Source organism: Notolepis coatsorum (genome assembly GCF_963971535.1).
Source record: "Notolepis coatsorum genome assembly, chromosome: 15".
NCBI classification, from domain to species: Eukaryota; Metazoa; Chordata; class Actinopteri; order Aulopiformes; family Paralepididae; genus Notolepis; species Notolepis coatsorum.
This window is the reverse complement of record NC_140179.1, coordinates 24,851,190-24,870,686: the sequence shown is the minus strand read 5'-3', so window position 1 is coordinate 24,870,686 and position 19,497 is coordinate 24,851,190. Positions and strand designations below refer to the sequence as shown.

Sequence of the window (19,497 nt, the reverse complement as noted above, 5' to 3'; positions counted from 1 at the left end):
CAACCAATGCGTCTATCTGACAGCCCTTTCTGTGGAGCGCACTGGACTATTGAGAAACAATAGGAATTTTCTATTGGTTCTCCCAGTCCACATGACCATTTCTAGCATTTCCATTGGCTATAGTGACTAGGGTGACCAGATGCAAAAAGTCCAAAAGTGGGACAACAGTAAGATTTTGGTGGGACAAAGTGGGACAACAGTACGATTTTGGTGGGACAAAGTGGGACAAAGTGGGACAGATAGATAATGTAATTTTTTGTATTAGAATAACTGCCATGGTCTTCACTGAATAGATTTAAATCAAAGGTTAAAGGTTAAATCAAAATAAATACAAATTAAATACCACCTAACATCTGTTTTAAATATTCAAACGTCATCACTTGACAGGAATGTCTTGTGTTTGATATTCCCTGTTAACACAGAACTAGGGAAAACAGTGTAGTATAATACAAAAATAATAATACAAATAAATTGTGTTTCTATATTAGAATAACTGCCATGGTCTTCACCGAATAGATTTAAATCAAAGGTTAAAGGTTACCACAGTCGGCTGACCTGTATGAATGGGAGTGTTGTACTGTGTGATAGACACTTGTTATCTCAGCTGCAGTGACCTTGTCCGTCTGGCTATCATTGTTTGGTTTAAAAAGAAACGTTTCCATAGATCTGGATGTTTCTTTTTGGTGAGCCACTTTCAAGTGAGACTCACGTCCACTGTGGCGCTTCAAGTTGTATTCTCCTCCATGCGCAATTGAAAACGAACTATGACACAAAACACAGAATGCCTGCTGCGGATTGCCTGCCATCTGCCTCACCCAGTCATGTGTCGTTTGCCAGTCTTGGTTGTAACTGCAGGTCCGTTTCTTTTTACTGCTTTCCATCTTGAACTAGTTCGCTTGTAATGTTGTTGTGTTTTTTTTTACCAATCAGATTTGCGATATGAGGTAGCGTCACGACTCAGTCTCAGTCACGTCACAAGCAGGCAAGCAGCACGCTAAAGTACTATAACCAATCAGAGCAATATGTGTGGACAAGAGGCGGGTTGCTACGTTTACTGTCTGTAGGGAGGGGCTTTTAGACGCATGTTTTTTTTGGCTTCGAAAAGAGGGACATCCTCTCAATATGAGGGACGCAGGACATTTGGTCAAATGGTGGGACAGTACAACCAAAAGGGGGACACCTGGTCACCCTAATAGTGACAGACATAGATATATGATAAATGGATAGATACAGTGGATTAGATGCAGTCCAGGGAAAACAACCAATCTAGATATTTCAAGATTCTATGCTTTACATCCGCGCATTCTCTGAGAGATGCACTACATTTTGAGATGACAATCGATTCCGATACAATAAAGCCTGGTCTTTATCACAAACAAATCCAAAGATATTTAATGTTTTACAAAACATGTCTAGTGTTGCGCCCGGCTTTAGAGGGTTAAAAGCCAAATTGTATTTTTTATTTAGTCAATAAGTGTCTTGTTGTAATTCCTTATATACCTAATGTAGCGCATCTTCTTGAAGCAGATTCAGCTTTTTTTGCTCTGATTTGACTTCAGTTTAATTGCATTGTTAATATTCACATGTGTGGTGCCGTCACAGTCATATATAAGTAAAGATAAAGTTTGAATGACTTACTGAACTGGTGTTTTAATTTCACACCACACATGTGGTGTGGCTGGTTTGTTATTTCAGCACCAGGCGCTGTCCACCGACTTTTTTCATGTTGAGCAAGCGCTACATTGCACCTCGCTGCCTATACCTGTTATTCACTCTCAACATGGATAAAACAAAGTATAATAAGCATTATTTAGGTGGTGGTAGTTTCTCTATTTGGACATTATAGCTAACATATAGCCTAGCCTAGTTTGTCTGATTAAAAAAAAAAATTACAAAAAGAAAGAAAAAGGGGGCCAGATATTATTGCTGGCGGGCCAATTTCGGCCCACGGGCCGCCTATTGCCAACCCCTGTCCTAGAGACTTGCGGGTTGTGCTATTGTACTCAGTAGGGATATCCTCTTTCATTGGTCTATGTTGACCACGCCCCCATGGTTCGGCTCCTCCCCCTTCAGGGGATTACCCCCTTGATCATTGATCATTAGGCCACACCCCATTTTTGTATCTTTTGAACCGTTTTGGTTGTGTCATTGTACTCAGTAGGGATATCCTCTTTCATTGGTCTATGTTGACCACTCCCCCGATCCTTAGGCCACACCCCCTTAGGCCACACCCACTTTTTGTATCTTTTGAACCGTTTGTCGTAGAGACTTGCGGGTTGTGGCATTGTACTCAGTACATTTACATTTACATTTAGTCATTTAGCTGACGCTTTTATCCAAAGCGACTTACAAGTTCTGTACGACAAGTCATCAGGAAGGGTACAACTCTATCAGCTGAGTAACAATGTTCATCAAAGTGTTGCGTGTTACAGTGTACGTTAGTTTATTAGGACAAGTGCATGACAGTAAGGTTAGTTAGGGTTAGAGTTTTTTTTAATAAAAAAATAAAAATAATTATATATATTATTATTTCAGATAATGGTTGAAGAAGTGCGTCTTTAGTCGACGGCGGAAGATTGGACGGTTTTCGGCTGTCCTAACTGGGGTGGGTAGTTCATTCCACCATTGTGGGGCAAGGACTGAGAATAGGCGGCTTCTCTTTGATGACCCTCCCGGGGCTTGGATAGGAGTAGGTCTGAGGCGGCCAGAAGATGCAGAGCGTAGGGGTCTTGAGGGTGTGTAGTTAGAGACCATTGACCGGAGGTAGGCGGGAGCAGTTCCCTTTGCTGCACGGTATGCTAGGTCGAGGGCCTTGAAGCGGATACGTGTAGCAATGGGGAGCCAGTGCAGGTCCCTAAGAAGTGGGGTGACATGGGCCGACTTCGGTAGGTTTGAGATCAGGCGGGCCGCTGCGTTAGGGATATGGGATATCCTCTTTCATTGGTCTATGTTGACCACTCCCCCGATCCTTAGACCACACCCCCTTAGGCCACACCCCCTTTGTGTATCTTTTGAACCGTTTGTCGTAGAGACTTGTGGGTTGTGTCATTGTACTCAGTAGGGATATCCTCTTTCATCGGTCTATTGACCACGTCCTTTGGCCGCGCCCCCTTTTTGTATCTTTTGAACCGTTTGTCATAGAGACAATACAGACCCTCTCCCGTTGGCCAGCGGTGCACAGGCATCACCCACACTTTCACAATTTCCCCGCGCGTAATTGTCTATTTTTTTTATTTTTTTTTTAAATTAAAAACGAAGGTTCGAATGTCCGTTCGAAAAACCCTGACGAAGTTTGAATCACTTTATTCAAATTGAGGATTTAGTTTGAGGATATAAAAAATTATTATAAAATGTAAGTTTTTTTATTTAAATTTTTGTATTAAAAACAAAGGTTCGAACGTCGTTCGAAAAACCCTGACAAAGTTTGAATCACTTTCTTCAAATTGAGGATTTAGTTTGACGATAAAAAAATTTAAATAAAGAATTTATAAAAAACCCTGACGAAGTTTGAATCCCAAAAATAGGCTTCGGGGACAGCCTTACCAAACATATTATTTATATTATTCAAATGGACCTCAAACATGTTTCTTTGTGGTGTCACAGTATGATGTCATAATAGACATTCTAGAACATTTGTGATGTCACAGTATGATGTCATAATAGACCATATGATGTCATAATAGACCATTCTAGAACATTTGTGATGTCACAGTATGATGTCATAATAGAACATTCTAGAACATTTGTGATGTCACAGTATGATGTCATAATAGAACATTCTAGAACATTTGTGATGTCACAGTATGATGTCATAATAGAACATTCTAGAACATTTGTGAAGTATTTCACAAACATTTGTGAAGTATTTGTGAAGTATTGCGGAGGGCAGTAATACGCCACGATGCGTCTACACTGCCGGAAATTCAAATAAGAAGAAGAAGCACCAAAACGTTTGTGCCAACCGCCAATAAAAATCAGAAGAAGAAGAAGAAGTACTTCCGTTTTAACATCTCACTTCGGCGTCTACTGGGTATTAAAACGTGTACCCGCGTGCAATCGTTGTTCTTAGAGGGAGGAACCACTACTAGTCATCTGAGCTAGCGTTGTTGGATAATAATAAGAAGTGGGCATAATGGAGGGCAGTGCCAGCGTTAGGAGAGCCCTGTCGGGGACTCTGGTCTCAAACCCCCTCACTACAGTAGCTCTCAGACAACAACAGCAAACTGAGGAGGACGGGAAGCTAAATAGGAAGATTCTGGATGAAGATCTGTTTCTAGAGAGTTTAGATAAGATAATTCAGAGAGATTTCTTCCCGGACGTAACCAAACTCCAGGCCCAGAAGGATTACCTGGGGGCGGAGGAGACCGGAGACCTGGGGAGAATGAGAGAGATCGCCATCAGATACGGCTCCTCTCTGACCAAGTCTACGCCACGAGCCTCTGCGCCATATGTGACCCCGGCCAGCTTTGAGACGCCAGTGGGCCGCGCAGGATCTCCCTCCAAATCAGTGACTGGAGGTGAAGGTGGGGAAGGAGAAAAAGATGGTGAGAAGGAGCTTCCCTGTCTGGATCGCTTCCTGGCTAAGAACACCAGCGAGGACAATGTGTCGTTTGAACAGATCAGGGTCCTGGCCGAAGAGAAGGAGAAAGCCCGATACTCCTGGTTATATGAGGCAGAAGAAGAATACAAGCAGCGACACGAGGAGAACCTGGCTTTGCCGTCATCAGAGCAGCAGGCCATAGAGTGCACCAAGGCTGGCCTGGAGACCTGGGAGTACAAGGCCAAGAACACTCTGATGTATTACCCAGAAGGAGTTAAAGATGAAGACAATATGTTTAAGAAGCCCAGGGAGGTGGTCCACAAGAACACTCGCTTTGTAGGAGACCCCTTCAGCAAAGCCCTCAACAAGAGCCAGATCCAGCAGGCTGCTTCCCTCAATGCACAGTTCAACCAGGGTAAAGTGGGACCGGACGGTAAGGAGCTCATTCCACATGAGTCTCCAACAGTGAATGGATACGGTTTTGAAGGAGCGCCCTCCCCTGCGCCTGGTGTAGCAGAGTCTCCTCTGATGACGTGGGGAGAGATCGAGAGCACCCCCTTCCGTCTGGACGGCTCCGACACCCCGTACGCTGAGAGGAACCACGGTCCGTCCTATAAGATCCCAGAACCAGGCAGGAGGGAGAGGTTGGGTTTAAAGATGGCCAATGAAGCCGCAGCCAAAAACCGCCTCAAGAAACAGGAAGCCCTGAGGAAGGTCACTGAGAACCTTGCCAGTCTCACCCCAAAAGGACTGAGCCCCGCTCTGACGCCTGCCCTGCAGAGTTTGGTGAACAGGACATCCAGTAAATACACTGACAAAGCCCTCAGGGCGAGCTACACCCCGTCGCCCTCACACAGAGCTGGGGGCTGTAAGACTCCTCTGGGTGGTCCGCTCACCCCCTCTGGAACACCCACGCCAACCAAGGCCAGGACGCCTGCTGCTCAGGATCTGGCCTCCATCACTGATGACCTACTACAGCTACCCAAGTGGAGGAAAGCTGTTGCTTCTGACTTCTTCTAACCAGGGAACCTGTTTAAAAACAGCCCTCTGCACCAGGGAACCGGTTTAAAAACAGTCCTCTGTACCAGGGAACCTGTTTAAAAACAGTCCTCTGCACTAGGGAACCTGTCTAAAAACAGTCCTTTGAACTAGGGAACCTTTTAAATAATAGCCCTCTGAACCAAGGAACCTGTTTAAAAACAGTCCTTTGAACCAGGGAACATCAACAATTACTATCTGGATGGAGGAGTTGGGAGCACTCCTGTCTCATGGGGTGAACTGGTTCATAACCTTACTGTCATGCACTTGTCCTAATAAACTAACCTACACTATATAAATCCAAGCCATTATTATTATTATTATATCATTACACTGTTTAATTGATTGATTGATTGAAAACTTTATTAACAGAGTGCAGAATGGGTACAGTACAGTACAGCTTAATACATACAATTGTTAAGGGGATGCAGACCAGAGAAAGACTTTCGTCTTGTATACATCAGGGTCCCCCATTTTCAATTCATCATAACATATATGACATACACGACATACAGATAGACAGTACTGCTACATCTATACATTTATGACATACCAGATTTGCAAATACAGTACTGTTTGTGATACAAAAAAAGAGTCTAGAAAAGAGAGTATATACATTTGACGTAGAAACTACATTGGAGGAGGTTGGGTAGGTGGGGTGGGTGGGGTTGGGTGGGCGGGTGGGTGGGGGGGGCTGTACATTGGAGGTGGTTGGGTGGGTGGGGTGGGGGGGTTGGGTAGGAAGGGTGGGTGGTGGACACTGTACAACTGTACAAGCAAAACTGTACTTTGGAATATTGACGAAACCATACTTGGTAATTTACTCTACATTGGAGGGGGTTGAGTTAGGACATTTACAGGGTCCAGTTTCGAATTGCAGTCTCCCGTAGGTGTTCTTTGAGAGTGGTTTTGAAAGTGGGTAGTGATTCACATTCCTTTACAGCTTTGGGTAGGGCGTGCCACATTGATGTGGCATAATTGCAAAACATGTTTAGTCCCTTGTTTGAGCCGAATCTGGGTTTAACATGATTTGTGGAGCTCCCTCTGGTGTTGTGATCGTGGTATTCACTGACCTATGGGAAGTATTTTGACATGTACATGGGTACCTTGGTCGTGTAGTGTATCTTGTAGACCAGGCCCATTGCAAGTTGCTGTACTCTGTCGTCTACTCTAAGCCATCATAGGTTGTCAAAGTGGGAAAGAGTGAGGTGGGTTCTAAGAGTAAGGTCAATCAGTAGTCTGACCAGTTTGTTTTGAGATGTTTGTAATTTTGTTTTTCGCGCCTTTGAGGTGCTTTGGTACCATGAGGTGCAAGCATAGTCGTAGTACCCTTGAATGAGTGCTCCTTCCAGAGTCTTTAGGGTATTCTTGTTTACCAGAGAGGAGATCCGGTACAAGAATCAAGTTCGTTGGTTGACTTTTTTTATTACATTGGATGCCATTTTGTCACAGGAAAGATTTGCCTCTAGGATGGAACCTAGGTATGTAATTTCATCTTTCCTTGTGACAATATTGTCACCCACTGTAACTGAGAAGCCGTCGGTCTTGCTGAGTTTGTTATTTGATCCGAAGAGAATGGACTGTTTTACCCAGGTGTAATGATAGTTTGTTATCAGCGAGCCAGGTGCAGATTCTGCCAAGTTCTGAGCTGAGGGTTTTTTCAACCTATAACTTGTTCTTGTCAGAGACCAGCAGGGCTGAGTCGTCTGCGAACAAGAACAATTTACAGTCACAAGCTGACGACATGTCATTTGCATAAATTAGGAACAGTAGCGGTCCTAGTATGCTCCCTTGTGGAACACCACAGCTCACTGTGAGGGGGGGGGGATAGGGTACCGTTTTACCTCCACCATCTGTTCCCTCCCCTCAAGGTAGGATTGCATCCAGCTCACTGATAGACTATCAAAACCAATTGCTTTTAGCTTGTCAATCAGAATGGAGTGATTGACAGTGTCGAAGGCCTTTTGTAGGTCCAGTATGACCATGCCGCAGTATTTGCCCGCGTCCACCTCTTGTTTGATGTGGTCGTTCAAATAGAGAAGGCATGTGTCAGTGGAGTGGGATGTTCTGAAGACAGATTGGAATTCGTATATTCGATTTTTTCCCGCTAGGTACTTTTCAACCGGTTCGTAGACTATTTTTTCCATGACTTTCGAGATGGAGATAAGAATTGACAGGGCGGTAGTTGCCTGGGTCTAATTTACTGCCCTTTTTGTGCAGAGGGGTCACTCTCGCAATTTTGAAGTCCTTGGGGACGTGTCCCTGTTTTATCGAGAGGTTTATTATGTGTGATGACTGGGGTGATGGCGGCTGCTGAGTCTCTGAGGAATTTGGAGGGGATGTTGTCATGGCCCGTGGCCTTGTTAGGTTGGAGGGCGCTCAGTTTTTTGAGTACCTCATCTGTTGTTACCATTTCCAGTTTGAAGTCGTCTTTGCGGACCCCTAGGTTTTTGTAGTAAGCTACTATGTGTTCTACCCCATAATGCCCTGAGTGGGAGGGTAGTTTGTTTACCAGTGTTGTGGCTATGTTTGTGAAGAACATTTTTAAGTAATTGGCTACATCCAGCTTGTCTGTGATGAGCGTGTTGTCCGTCTTTATGTTTATGTTTGAGAATCTGGTTTTAAGTTTTTTACTGCAGCCTAGTTGATTATTGAGTCATTTCCAAAGTTCACATGGTTTGTTTTTGTTTTCCTCAGTTTTGTCATTGATGAAATTCTTTTTTGCAGTTTTGATCATGGAGTTTATGTCGTTTCTTAGTCTGTTTCTTTCCAGTTTGAGTTCAGTCACATGGGTTTGCCGTTAGTCGACTATTGGTCGCAAAAAAAATAATAATTAAGTATAATATTAAAAAAGAATTACATTTTTTTATTTATTTTTTTTATCATTCCATTTGGGCTGTGGGGGGTGCTTAATGTCTGAAGGAGTCGACTGAAGGCTTCTTGTCCTCTGCAAAAGCATGCAATTGGTCCACTGATGGATACATCTTGATATTTGTCTAGTCTAGTGTGTTCATTAGATGGGTGAAATCCTCTTTCAGTGCCTCTGTGCTTGTTTTCGTAGGCAGTTAGCCTCTGCGTGCCATTAGCGTTAGCCACGCTTCTAGGCCTCTTTTCTTTTGGAAAGAATGATATATTATAATTTCTTTTTTTTATATATATTATGCTCATGCTCCTTTCGACCGATTAGTCGACTAATCGACTAATAGGGGTCAGCCCTAATATATATATAGTAGATATATATATGTAGTAGATATATATATGTAGTAGATATATATATCTACTACATGCCACTACAGAGTTATATGGGTTGTATGCGGTGGATATATATATATATATATATATATATATATATATATATATATATATATATATATATATATATATATATATATATATATATATATATATATATATATATATATATATCCACTGCATACAACCCATATAACTCTGTAGTGGCATGTAGTAGATAGCATGTACAATAATGCTGTATGTTAACAGAATTTGGCTATAGGGCGACAATAATGTGGTCAAGAGGCATGGTTTCTATCTTGAGCCTTAACTGGCGTGGTTTATTATTCACATGGCAGAGCAGTAACACTACAGGTCTTCTCTCACTGAGAGACTGGGGGAAAGAGAAAGAAGTGGGAGGAGACACCTCTATTTATACTCACCACCTGGTGGTGTTTCTGAGTGTCTCCGCCTAGAGCGCCCTCTAGTGGAAACAGTTATATATGCAGTTAGACAGTTACTAGTGTAAACAGTTATATATGCAGTTAGACAGTTACTAACAATCCTACACAGAACCTCTGCCTTCAACACTCCCACTTAGGGTTTAGCATACTGGATAACTTCTTGGAAAAACATTTTACAAAGGAAATAATATAATCCAAAAACATCAACAGGGTATGACAGTCAATACTTTCACATTAAACATGACCCTTGCAAATCCCTTCAATTTTTATTTGGAACAGGTTTCCTCATAGTGTCTGCTACTCTCCGGTGTCATCCTTTCTTCTCTGATGACAGATCTGATGAGATGATATTTTCTATATTGGCATGTTTACATCTATGTTGACACACTGGGTTCCTAGCAATCACAATGGTTCCCTGGTTGCCCTCGTAAACAACAGCCCTCATATATAAACAGTGTCCATCATTTTTAACTGATGTTGACAAAATGCCCAGCATCTTCAAAAACCACCTTATCTGGTATAGAGAGTACATTCCAATTACCTCAAGTCAAGTCAAGTCAAAAGTTTTATTTGTCACGGCATACGGATATACAATGAGATGCGGGTGGTCTTGCCCGCAACGATGTGCAATTGGTACAACATATAATGGAATCCAATACAAAAATGTGTGCAATAAAATTGTGCAATAACAGGTAGCAGGTAACAATAAATGTGTGCAATAACGGGTAACAGTTAACAGTAGTAGTAATAGTAGTGCAATACACTGTTACTGTTGCTAATACTAATTTAAAGTGGCCTTTCCTTTTGGCAATAAGTGGGGTGCGTGCGGCCTGAGTGTGTGCCCGCTCATGCTAAAGTGTTACAGTGGTACTCAATGTTCATTGTTCAGGACTCTGATGGCCTGGGGGAAGAAGCTGAGCCTAAGCCTCTCTGTCCTAGTAGCTGGGGTTCGCAGGCGTCTGCCTGACCTCAGCAGCTGGAACAGGCTGTTATTGGGGTGGTGAGGGTCTTTCATTATCCTGCAGGCTCTGGATTTGCACCTCTTGTTGTATAGAACCTGCAGGGGAGGTAGTGCAATACTTGTGGTACGCTCGGCTGAGCGCACCACTCTCTGTAGGGCCTTCTTGTCTTGTGCCGTGCTGTTTCCATACCAGGCAGTGATGTTTCCAGTGATGTTTCCAGTTACCTATTACATATTAAACAATATACTCGTAATCTTATCTCCATCACTTCTAACAGTTGTTCTGGATAAATATACTCATGTATGGTCATAGCTAGAGCCCTTCCAGCGTCTCCACCATCTTCCTCTGAAATATCTCAGGTGCACTGCTTATCCCAAAGGGAAGACGTTTGAAACAGTACCTTCCGTACGGTGTGATGAAGGTGGTCAACCTCTGGCTGTCTTTGTCCAGTGGGATCTGCCAGAACCCTGATGCTGCGTCAAGTGATGAGAAGACTGTGGAGCCGCTGAGCTGAGCTACCATCCCCTCTGATGTCGGCAAGATGAATCTCTCCCTTTTGACAGCCTTATTAAGCTTCTTTAAGTCCACACAGATGCGTACTCTTCCAGACTTTTTCGGGACTGGCACCATGGGTGCGCACCACTCTGTTGCGTCAGTCACGGCTTCAATGATGTCGTTGGCTTCCATCCTCTCCAACTCCTCTTTCACTGACTCAGGAGCGGTATGGGGACCCGGCGTGCTGTGCATACTGCATAGGGCTGGGCATTGTCCTTTAGAGCTATCTTCACAGGCTGTGTTTTCAGTAGGCCAAACTCCTGTTCACTGGTGTTGACCTCGCCCACTCGCTTTACTAACCCCATAGCTACAGCTACTGGCCTGCTGAGTAGGTTATTCACACTCTGCCCTCTAATGACATAGAGCCTGCATGTGTATGTTTTCCCCTTGTAGCTGGTCTGAGTCATAAACTGCCCTAAACAGTTCAATCCACCCCCTGGACCACTCAGCACCTTCTTTGGCCTCTGTAGGACCCGTTTTGGCTCCAGTGTTTTGTACACAGTTTCACTTATGATACAACAATCGGCTCCAGTATCTATTTTAAATTCTACAGGTGAGCTGCCAATCTCTAATGTGACTGTCCATTCATTATCATTTTGAGGTATGCTATTAACTGAGCCCAGATAATAATACTGTCCATCTTCTGATCCCTCACCCTCAGTCACTTCCCTCACCTGCTTGCTTTTGCACACTTTTCCCCAGTGTCCACTCTTCCCACAATTATTGCAGTTAGACCTCCTTGCTGGGCAGTCATCCTGCTGACTGTGTGGCATTTTGCCGCACCGCCAGCACTTCCTGTGGTCATTCTCACTCTCTCTCTCCTGGCGCCTCTCTCTCTGTGGGTGCCGCCACTTCTGTGTTGCACCTCTGTTATGCCGTTGTGCTACTTCTTGCACGGCGTAAGCCTGCTCCCCCTGCTGGTTAACTTGAGCTTTTACCTCCTCTGACGCGTCTCTTGTACAGTCATCTCCAGAGTGAGGTTAGGGATCAGCTGTAGCCTCTGAGACAGACCCTTATCTAGAATCCCCACCACGATTCTGTCTCTTATGTTTTCCTCACGAGCCGTTCCGAAGTTGCAATGTTCCGACAGCTCATATAGTGCGCGGATGAATGTCTCTGCGCGCTCTCCCGCACGCTGCACTCTCTGGTTGAAACACGCCCGTTCATGTATAACGTTGCGTCTCGGGATGAAATATGCATCAAATTTCGCCAGTACAACATCATACTGCGAGTCATCTTCCTCTTCCCCGTAGGTAAAAGAGCTGAGAATGTTCTCTGCTTCCTTCCCGAGCGCATACACCAGCGTGCTTACTTGAACTGGACCTTCTTCTTTGTCCAACTTAGTAGCTGTCCTGTACCGTGTAAACCGTTTCTTCCAGTCTGACCATTCGGCGGGTTTCTCGAAACAAAAACTCTCTGGTGGTTGAAACTTTGCCATCCTCGACCACTTCTGACACCATGTAATATCTTGGATATTAACGGACAACGGAACAGTTGGTTGGTAAACAAGACGCTTTATTACTACCTCAGGTGGTTCCTCAATCCCAACAATCCCTGCCTCTCGCGCCACTCCCACTTACTGTAACTGTCGTAAATATGTCGTAGCGTATACTCCTCTTGTAGTCAGTTAACAATACTATGACAGTTGTTGCATAGTGTTTATTGTTCGTTGAGCAGCCTGATGGCCTGGGGATAGAAGCTTCTTCTGAGTCTTTCTGTGCTCGCCTTAAGACTCCGGTATCGCTTGCCTGACCGCAGTAGTTCAAAGAGGCAGTTGTTCGGGTGGCTGGAGTCCTTGATGATTCTCTTAGCCTTGCCCCTGCACCGCTTGTTGTAAATGTTCTGGAGGGTGGGAAGCCCCCCTCCAATTGTGCGTTCGGCTGAATGTGTCACTCTTTGTAGTCTGCTACGGTCTTGTGCAGTGCTATTCCCAAACCAGGAGGTGATGTTGCCAGTCAGGATGCTCTCTATTGTACATGAGTAGAAGTTCTTAAGGATCTTCTGACTGACTTGGAACTTCCTTAGGCGCCTGAGGAAGTAGAGGCGTTGTCGTGCCTTCTTCACAACACTGTCAATGTGTGTGGTCCATGTCAAGTCCTCGGATATGTGGGCTCCGAGGTACTTGAAACTGTTCACTCTCTCAACCGGTGCCCCGTCGATGCTGAGGGGGCTGTAGTCCTTGACCCCCGACCTCCTGAAGTCCACAATCATCTCTTTTGTTTTGCTGACGTTCAGGGAGAGGCAGTTCTCCTGACACCACTGTGACAGATTCTCTACCTCTTCCAGGTAGGCCCTCTCGTCGTTGGCAGAGATCAGGCCCACCACTACTGTGTCATCAGCAAATTTGATGATTGTGTTGTTGTTCCGCTGTGCCACGCAGTCATGTGTGTACAGGGAGTAGAGGAGGGGGCTCAGGACACAGCCCTGGGGGGCCCCTATGTTGAGCGTGATGGATGAGGAGGTGCAGTTACCTGCTCTCACCACCTGGGGTCTGCCCGTCAGGAAGTCCAAGACCCACTGGCAGAGGTCATAGTTCAAGCCCATGAAACCGTATGGGTGGAAATTCTATTTGAAAGGGCGAAATCTGTTCTAGTCGGCACAATCTACAGACCGCCAGATCAAACTGGCTTTTATGATACTCTGGATGTGTGCTTAGCTGGAGCTGAGGATGCTGAAAAGATTCTTATTGGGGATTGGAACACGGATATGCAACAAAAAGATGCACCCGTCTTCAAATCCTTCAATAGGTTTTGTGATCTGCACGGCCTCAGCCAGCTAATCACCCAACCCACAAGGGTATGTGAATCAACTCAGACTACCATTGACCTCATCCTGACCTCTGACAAGTCCAAGATCTCCAATAAAGGGGTTATAGCATGCGGGTTAAGTGATCATTATGTGATATTCTGTACCCGCAAAAAGCAAAAGCAAAAGGCTGGCTGTCACAAAACAGTCACATCTAGAGACCTCAAAACCTACTCTAGCGAGGCCTTTAACCTCGAACTGGAGAGTCTGGACTGGTCAGATGAACTCAATGGTACACTGGTTGAAGAAACCTGGCTTGGCTTCAAAACCAAATTTTCATCAATACTAAACCCTGGTAGCTTTTGAGACCAGCGGCTCCAATCCTTAGTTTTTTCTCTTTTTTTACATATTTAGCAGCTTACGCTGAAAAATGGAGAACAAAGGCTACGCTTATTCCAAAGTGGATAGTGACAGAATATGTCGCTTATTTCCAGTGCCAGAGAGTTCGGCACCCCCACCCAAAGGAAGAGAGGCACTGGCCTTGTCTCTTTCCAGACTACGGCAGAGAGAGACTCGTACCCTGCTCCATGGTACGACCCTTACCAAATACTGGCAGGATGACATCATTCCGAGGGGCCTGCGTATCTCCAAGGAACCCACACTAGGAAGAGAATCTCCTGAATTTTGTGACAAGTGGTGTTCGATCCTTGACAAGTGCTCCATGGATCTAATGCTCTTGATTATTGATAACGAAGGCTCCAAATTAGCCAAGGTCAGAGCTGAACTTTCCTCGTTAGAGGCTGAAATCAAAACGGTTTTAACGCCTGACCAGCTGACCGAAATGCTCGAGTCAGTACACCAGAAGCTCGACAAGTACAAATTGGACATCGAACTGCACAAGAGAGCTAAGAGGAGAAGAGATGAGCAAGATTACGCAACGCAAATGGTGTATCCATGGCTCTGTGGGATATTTGTGGATATCCTGATGAAGAATGTCTCAGTCAACCGAGGCTTGGATAATAACAAGGTTTATTAACCAAACAGATAGAATACATAGAGAGAATGGCTGAGGCTCTCGCCCCAGGTGATCAGCTGAAATTACCCAGGTAAGAAGCCTGGATAGATCTCAAGAGGAGATCTATATAGTTAACAGGAGGGGGTGTGGTCCCATTTGATAGGTCAGATGGGGGGGGGGGGTACAGGTAATGGGGACACAGGGGAGGGGAGTGTCTTATTTCACAGAGAGGGGGGGGCACAGGTAAGGGGATATAGGGGAGGGGACTATATTTACATGAGAACATTATATATTATACCACAATACTCACTTTTCTTTCTTATAATGTGGGTGAGATTAATGTATAATATACCAGGATTGTTTGGAACAGGTAAAAGTGAGTGGGGATAATAGTTTAAAATAGAATTATTTACATACATGATTAATAGAATTATTTACATACATGATTCATGACATGATCGACTGGACTGCGGTCTGTGTTATTTTGATATCAGAGATGTGGGAATAGATATCACCCTTTTCTTTTATTAATCGCTCAAAATACCTATATCAATGAGTGGTCCTCATCTCTGATATCAAACAACAATTAACATAATCATTAGAAGCTATCGCTGTGCAAATATATTGGCATACCTTCAGTCGTTCATGTCGTGACTCTGGGGAGCTAATGTGATCGTTGTGCATACAGGCATCGTAATAAACCAATTAAATACATGCACTGTCTGTGTGGTCAGAATGCACAGGGTGAAAAAACAAAATTGTGTTCATAATTATTAGGAATCGGATTTACACATAAGGCTAATGTGTACAAAAACATTTTAACAACCGTTAACCTGGTGGTTAATAAAACTAACATGATTGCTTATGGGAAACTGTTCACAAATATATATATATATTTTTGCACATTTTGTGATGATTCTTGATGAAATTACTTAGGATCCAGTTGTATTTAATCTGAGTTTGAGTGTCACTTTCATCTGTGATTGCCTCAGCTTTGTTGGTCTTTACTTAGAATCAGGCAATTTTCTCCATTTCTTCTCTATAAATGAGGAGATAAAACGTCTTATGCATCGCTTCTGTATGTAATTCTAGTGCATATACTATCAATGGTTCACCATACAGGTGCAAAACAACGTTACATGTCCTCTTCTATGAGAGAATAAAACAACTGATTCTTTCTTGTCTGACAATACAATTTTGTAACCTAAGTAATTCTAATGTGATGTAATGTGATCATGTGGTCACTTCTTCCTTCAGCAATACATTTTAGCTCATTATTACTAACCATTGTTAATGCTTTCTCATTGATTTCTTTTCATCACATCCCTAGTTCATCGTTTTGCAGATACATACAATTGTGTGAAAAGTTTCCTGCTTGTGAAGGTATTAATCTGAATGATGTTGCGTCGTTGTTGACAAGGTGTTCTCTGTCGGTCGTGTGGCAGGGCCAAACAGTAACACATAAAAATTAAATAAATATATACAATAGACATTACCTTAGTGGCTAATGTGTCAAAATAAAATTGAAAACCGTTAACCTAGTGGTTAATATAAAAGGTGATTATGATAATCGTTATGCATTGTTCTGTGGTCAAAACAAACTTGGTGTCTTGGAACAATCCAACTGGTTCTGCCCTGTTTAACAATACCATTTTGCAATGTGACTCTGTGATCATTTCTCATTGTCATTATAAAATTACAGTTCTTGTTTGTGAATCTGACAGTTGCTGTGAAGTGTTGATCATCTGTTCTCGGTCGGGGATGTGTCCTTCTGTGTGACCTGCTGTGTGTTGAACGTATCGTACATTCAGTTGATGTTTCTGTGAGCCTGTCGTGTGGCAGTAAGACAGTCTCATTTGCTATGTGTCTCTTCTTGACGATGCAGTCGGGAATATTCACTGGTCGCCGTCCATTCCCTGTCAAGGGTCACTTGTCTGCGCTGCTCTCCATCACCACCACACATCCGCCACTGTGCTCACGCTTGGCTCCCATCAGGCCCAGAGACATGGTGGTCAGGGCGTTTTTGAATGTGTTGTGCTGGTTTCGCTGTCCTCTCCTCGTCATTGCGGTACCACTTGATGGAGGGCGAGGGCCCGCCGGTGTAGTGGCTAGTCAGTAGGACGCTCTCTCTCACACGGATGACAATCTTGTCATGGGAATCCACCTTGATGGTCGGGGCTTTGGTTCCCATCTGCAGGTGATGGGTTTGGTCATCCAGGGACATTCCCCGGGTGATGACGTCAGCTGGGTTGTGTTTGGTATCCACATACCTCCAGCTTGCTTCTTCTGTTAATTCTTGAATCTCGGTGACTCTGACTCCCACGAAGACTTTGTATCTGCATGAATCAGACTTAATCCATGTGAGTACTGTCGTGGAATCTGACCACAAGATTGTTCTATGCACCGGAATGGTGAGTTCACGTTGGATTAACGTGGCTAGATGCGCTCCTGCGAGGGCTGCGCAGAGCTCTAGACGTGGGATAGATTGTTGCTTACGTGGGGCTATTCTTGAGCGGGCCAGTATGAAAGCAGTGTGTATCTCTCCTCCCATCTCTTGGGCACGCAAATAGGCAACCGATCCGTAGGCTACTTCGGAGGCGTCGCTGAAGACGTGTAGCTCAATCTCGCATGTCTCTGGCCTCACTGTGGATGGGAAGTAGCTGCGGCGTATATTGACACCTGGGAGTGAGCGGAGTTCCGTCTCCCACTCTCTCCATGTTGAGGCAAGGTGTGCGGGTATTGGGTCGTCCCAGCCCTGGTCCTTGTCCCATAGTGCTCGTATAATCATCTTTGCCCTGGTGGTGTAAGGTAGAATACATCCCAACGGGTCATATTGTCTGGCGAGTGTTCTGTACACACTCCGTCTGGTGGTCGGTATCGCCGCCGACCTTCCTTGCTCTGGAGCCAAGGGTTTGTGTCTATAGTGGAGCGAGTCTGTTTTGAAGCGCCAGACTAATCCTAGTGTCATTTCTTGGGCTTCTCCTGGGATTGTCGCCATCCAGGTCTCGCTGCTGGCAGCCTTGTCTGCGGAGGAGAGGCTGCGCAATACGTTCGGGTCACGCGTCGTCTCACTCGTCCTGTCCTGTCACCAATTCGTGATCTGAGGGTGATAAACACTGCCTTAGAAAACTCCTCACATAAATGATTCAACGCCTTTCTGCTAAAGTGGAAAATCATTTTGGGATTAATTCAATTTATTGTAAATAAAATCACTTAATTGACAATAAGAAATGCAAGCCAATTGCATTAGCAGTGATTCTTTACGTCAAGAAGGTCACATTCACTACAATTTTATCAGATTTTGTATCTAACTAGATCTTACAGCATTAGGCTTTAAATAAAATTTGTAAATGAATGGCCAAAGTCTTGAATCAGATAAAATAGTCTGTGGTGTTAAATTGAAGTTGATCTTACCTCAGGCCGCGTACGATGGTGTGCTTCTTCAAGATACTTACCTCGCCATGACTTCTCGGTTGTTCTTCACATCTCAGTGTGGCTCATCATAGCATAGCATGGGGAAAAAACATAAAATCTAGGTAGCCAGTTAATTTTGCATAAAAAACAATCATTTCTTATCATCTAACCCTAACTAACCTTACTGTCATGCATTTGTCCTAATAAACTAATCTACACTGTAGCACTCAACACTTTGATGACCATTGTTACTCAGCTGATAGAGGTGTGCCTTGCCTGATGTCCTGTCGTACAGAACCTGTGAGTCGCTTTGGATAAAAGTGTCAGCTAAATGATCAATGTTGTTGATATCTTGTACATTTAGATAATTGTGCTGCAATTTTGGTGGTTGATAATTTTGCAGTCGTGGAAAGTACTTGAAATTTGCAAGGAGTTAGTGGTTAAGCAGAGAATAGAAGGAGGGGGATAGTATGTTAAATTGTTTTCATCATTGATCTTTCATCTCAGGCACTTCTACTTTGTTTGGTTTTATTCAGAATTCATATCTCTAATTTGTGTGCCTCTTGAAAAGAGATGATGAAAACAACTGGTTAGTTATTGTTAGTATGGGAATTAGGTAGACTTTCATGACTGCAACATCATCATTTGTGTCTGATTTCATGTTTAACTAAGTGGTTCTCTGTTGGTCCACCAAGTCTGTGGTCAGAGTGTAGGCATACCCTGTGGGTTTCAAGTGCCCATCCAATGGTGTCTGCTATCGTCGTCTCTAGGTGTGGTCAGAGTCCTCTCTAGGCATTTGCATTGTTTTGTCTCCCAAGTGCCCACTCTGAAGAAATTTACATGTGGGTATTTGGATGCAGATTTGTTCCAAATGGTCAATCGATTGTCTCTCAGCTCTGCACTGTCTCTCGGTTGACATGCAAATTGTTGGAGCTTCAGTCTTTTGTGATACGCTTTGGGTGTAGTCATGCACTGTTTTGCATCTCGCCTCAGAGCCAGATCTGTAAATACAAACACATGTTAATTTTCCACTCTTTTCTTTTATTCTGAGTGGGTTCTCCTTGATTGTCTGTGAGCTTAACAAAACATCAGCTATTTCTCATCCATCCTGTCCTAGGATGTAATGATAGTGTTATCATTTATCAATCATATCGCATATGTACACAAGCATCATATGAATGTGGAACCACACATTTTGAATCATGTTTAAAAATGTCTTACAATGGAAAGGGCTAGTTATCTTTCATTGGTTCTTTAGATAAACACATTAACTCAAGTGAATATAACCTAAACATCTTACTTTTAAACATAATCTATGTTGTTTGTGTTCCAAGTTTTCAACATTGAAAGCTTATAAAGCCTAATCTAACGCTGTTTATGTGGACTACAAGGTACGCCCACAGATGTATTATAATTCTGAAACAGACATTGTAATTAGCTTTATGTGACTTATAATGTGTAAATTAAAGCAACATAAACACTCAAGTGATCTGAGATAGTTGTAATTTGCTGTAACTGATAGTTGTGTATATG

At 43.7% G+C, this 19,497-nt stretch overlaps 1 protein-coding gene across 1 annotated transcript; it reads left to right on the top strand.

Annotated features, from left to right (window-relative positions):
• Nucleotides 1-4,132: 4,132 nt before the first annotated feature.
• LOC311241355 (splicing factor ESS-2 homolog) lies at nt 4,133-5,560 on the top strand (the record flags this gene model as incomplete). The annotated part of the gene is made up of 1 exon (XM_084330142.1): nt 4,133-5,560. The coding sequence occupies one exon, from the start codon at nt 4,133-4,135 to the stop codon at nt 5,558-5,560; it is 1,428 nt and encodes a 475-aa protein (XP_084186268.1).
• Between the last annotated feature and the right edge of the window lie 13,937 nt (nt 5,561-19,497).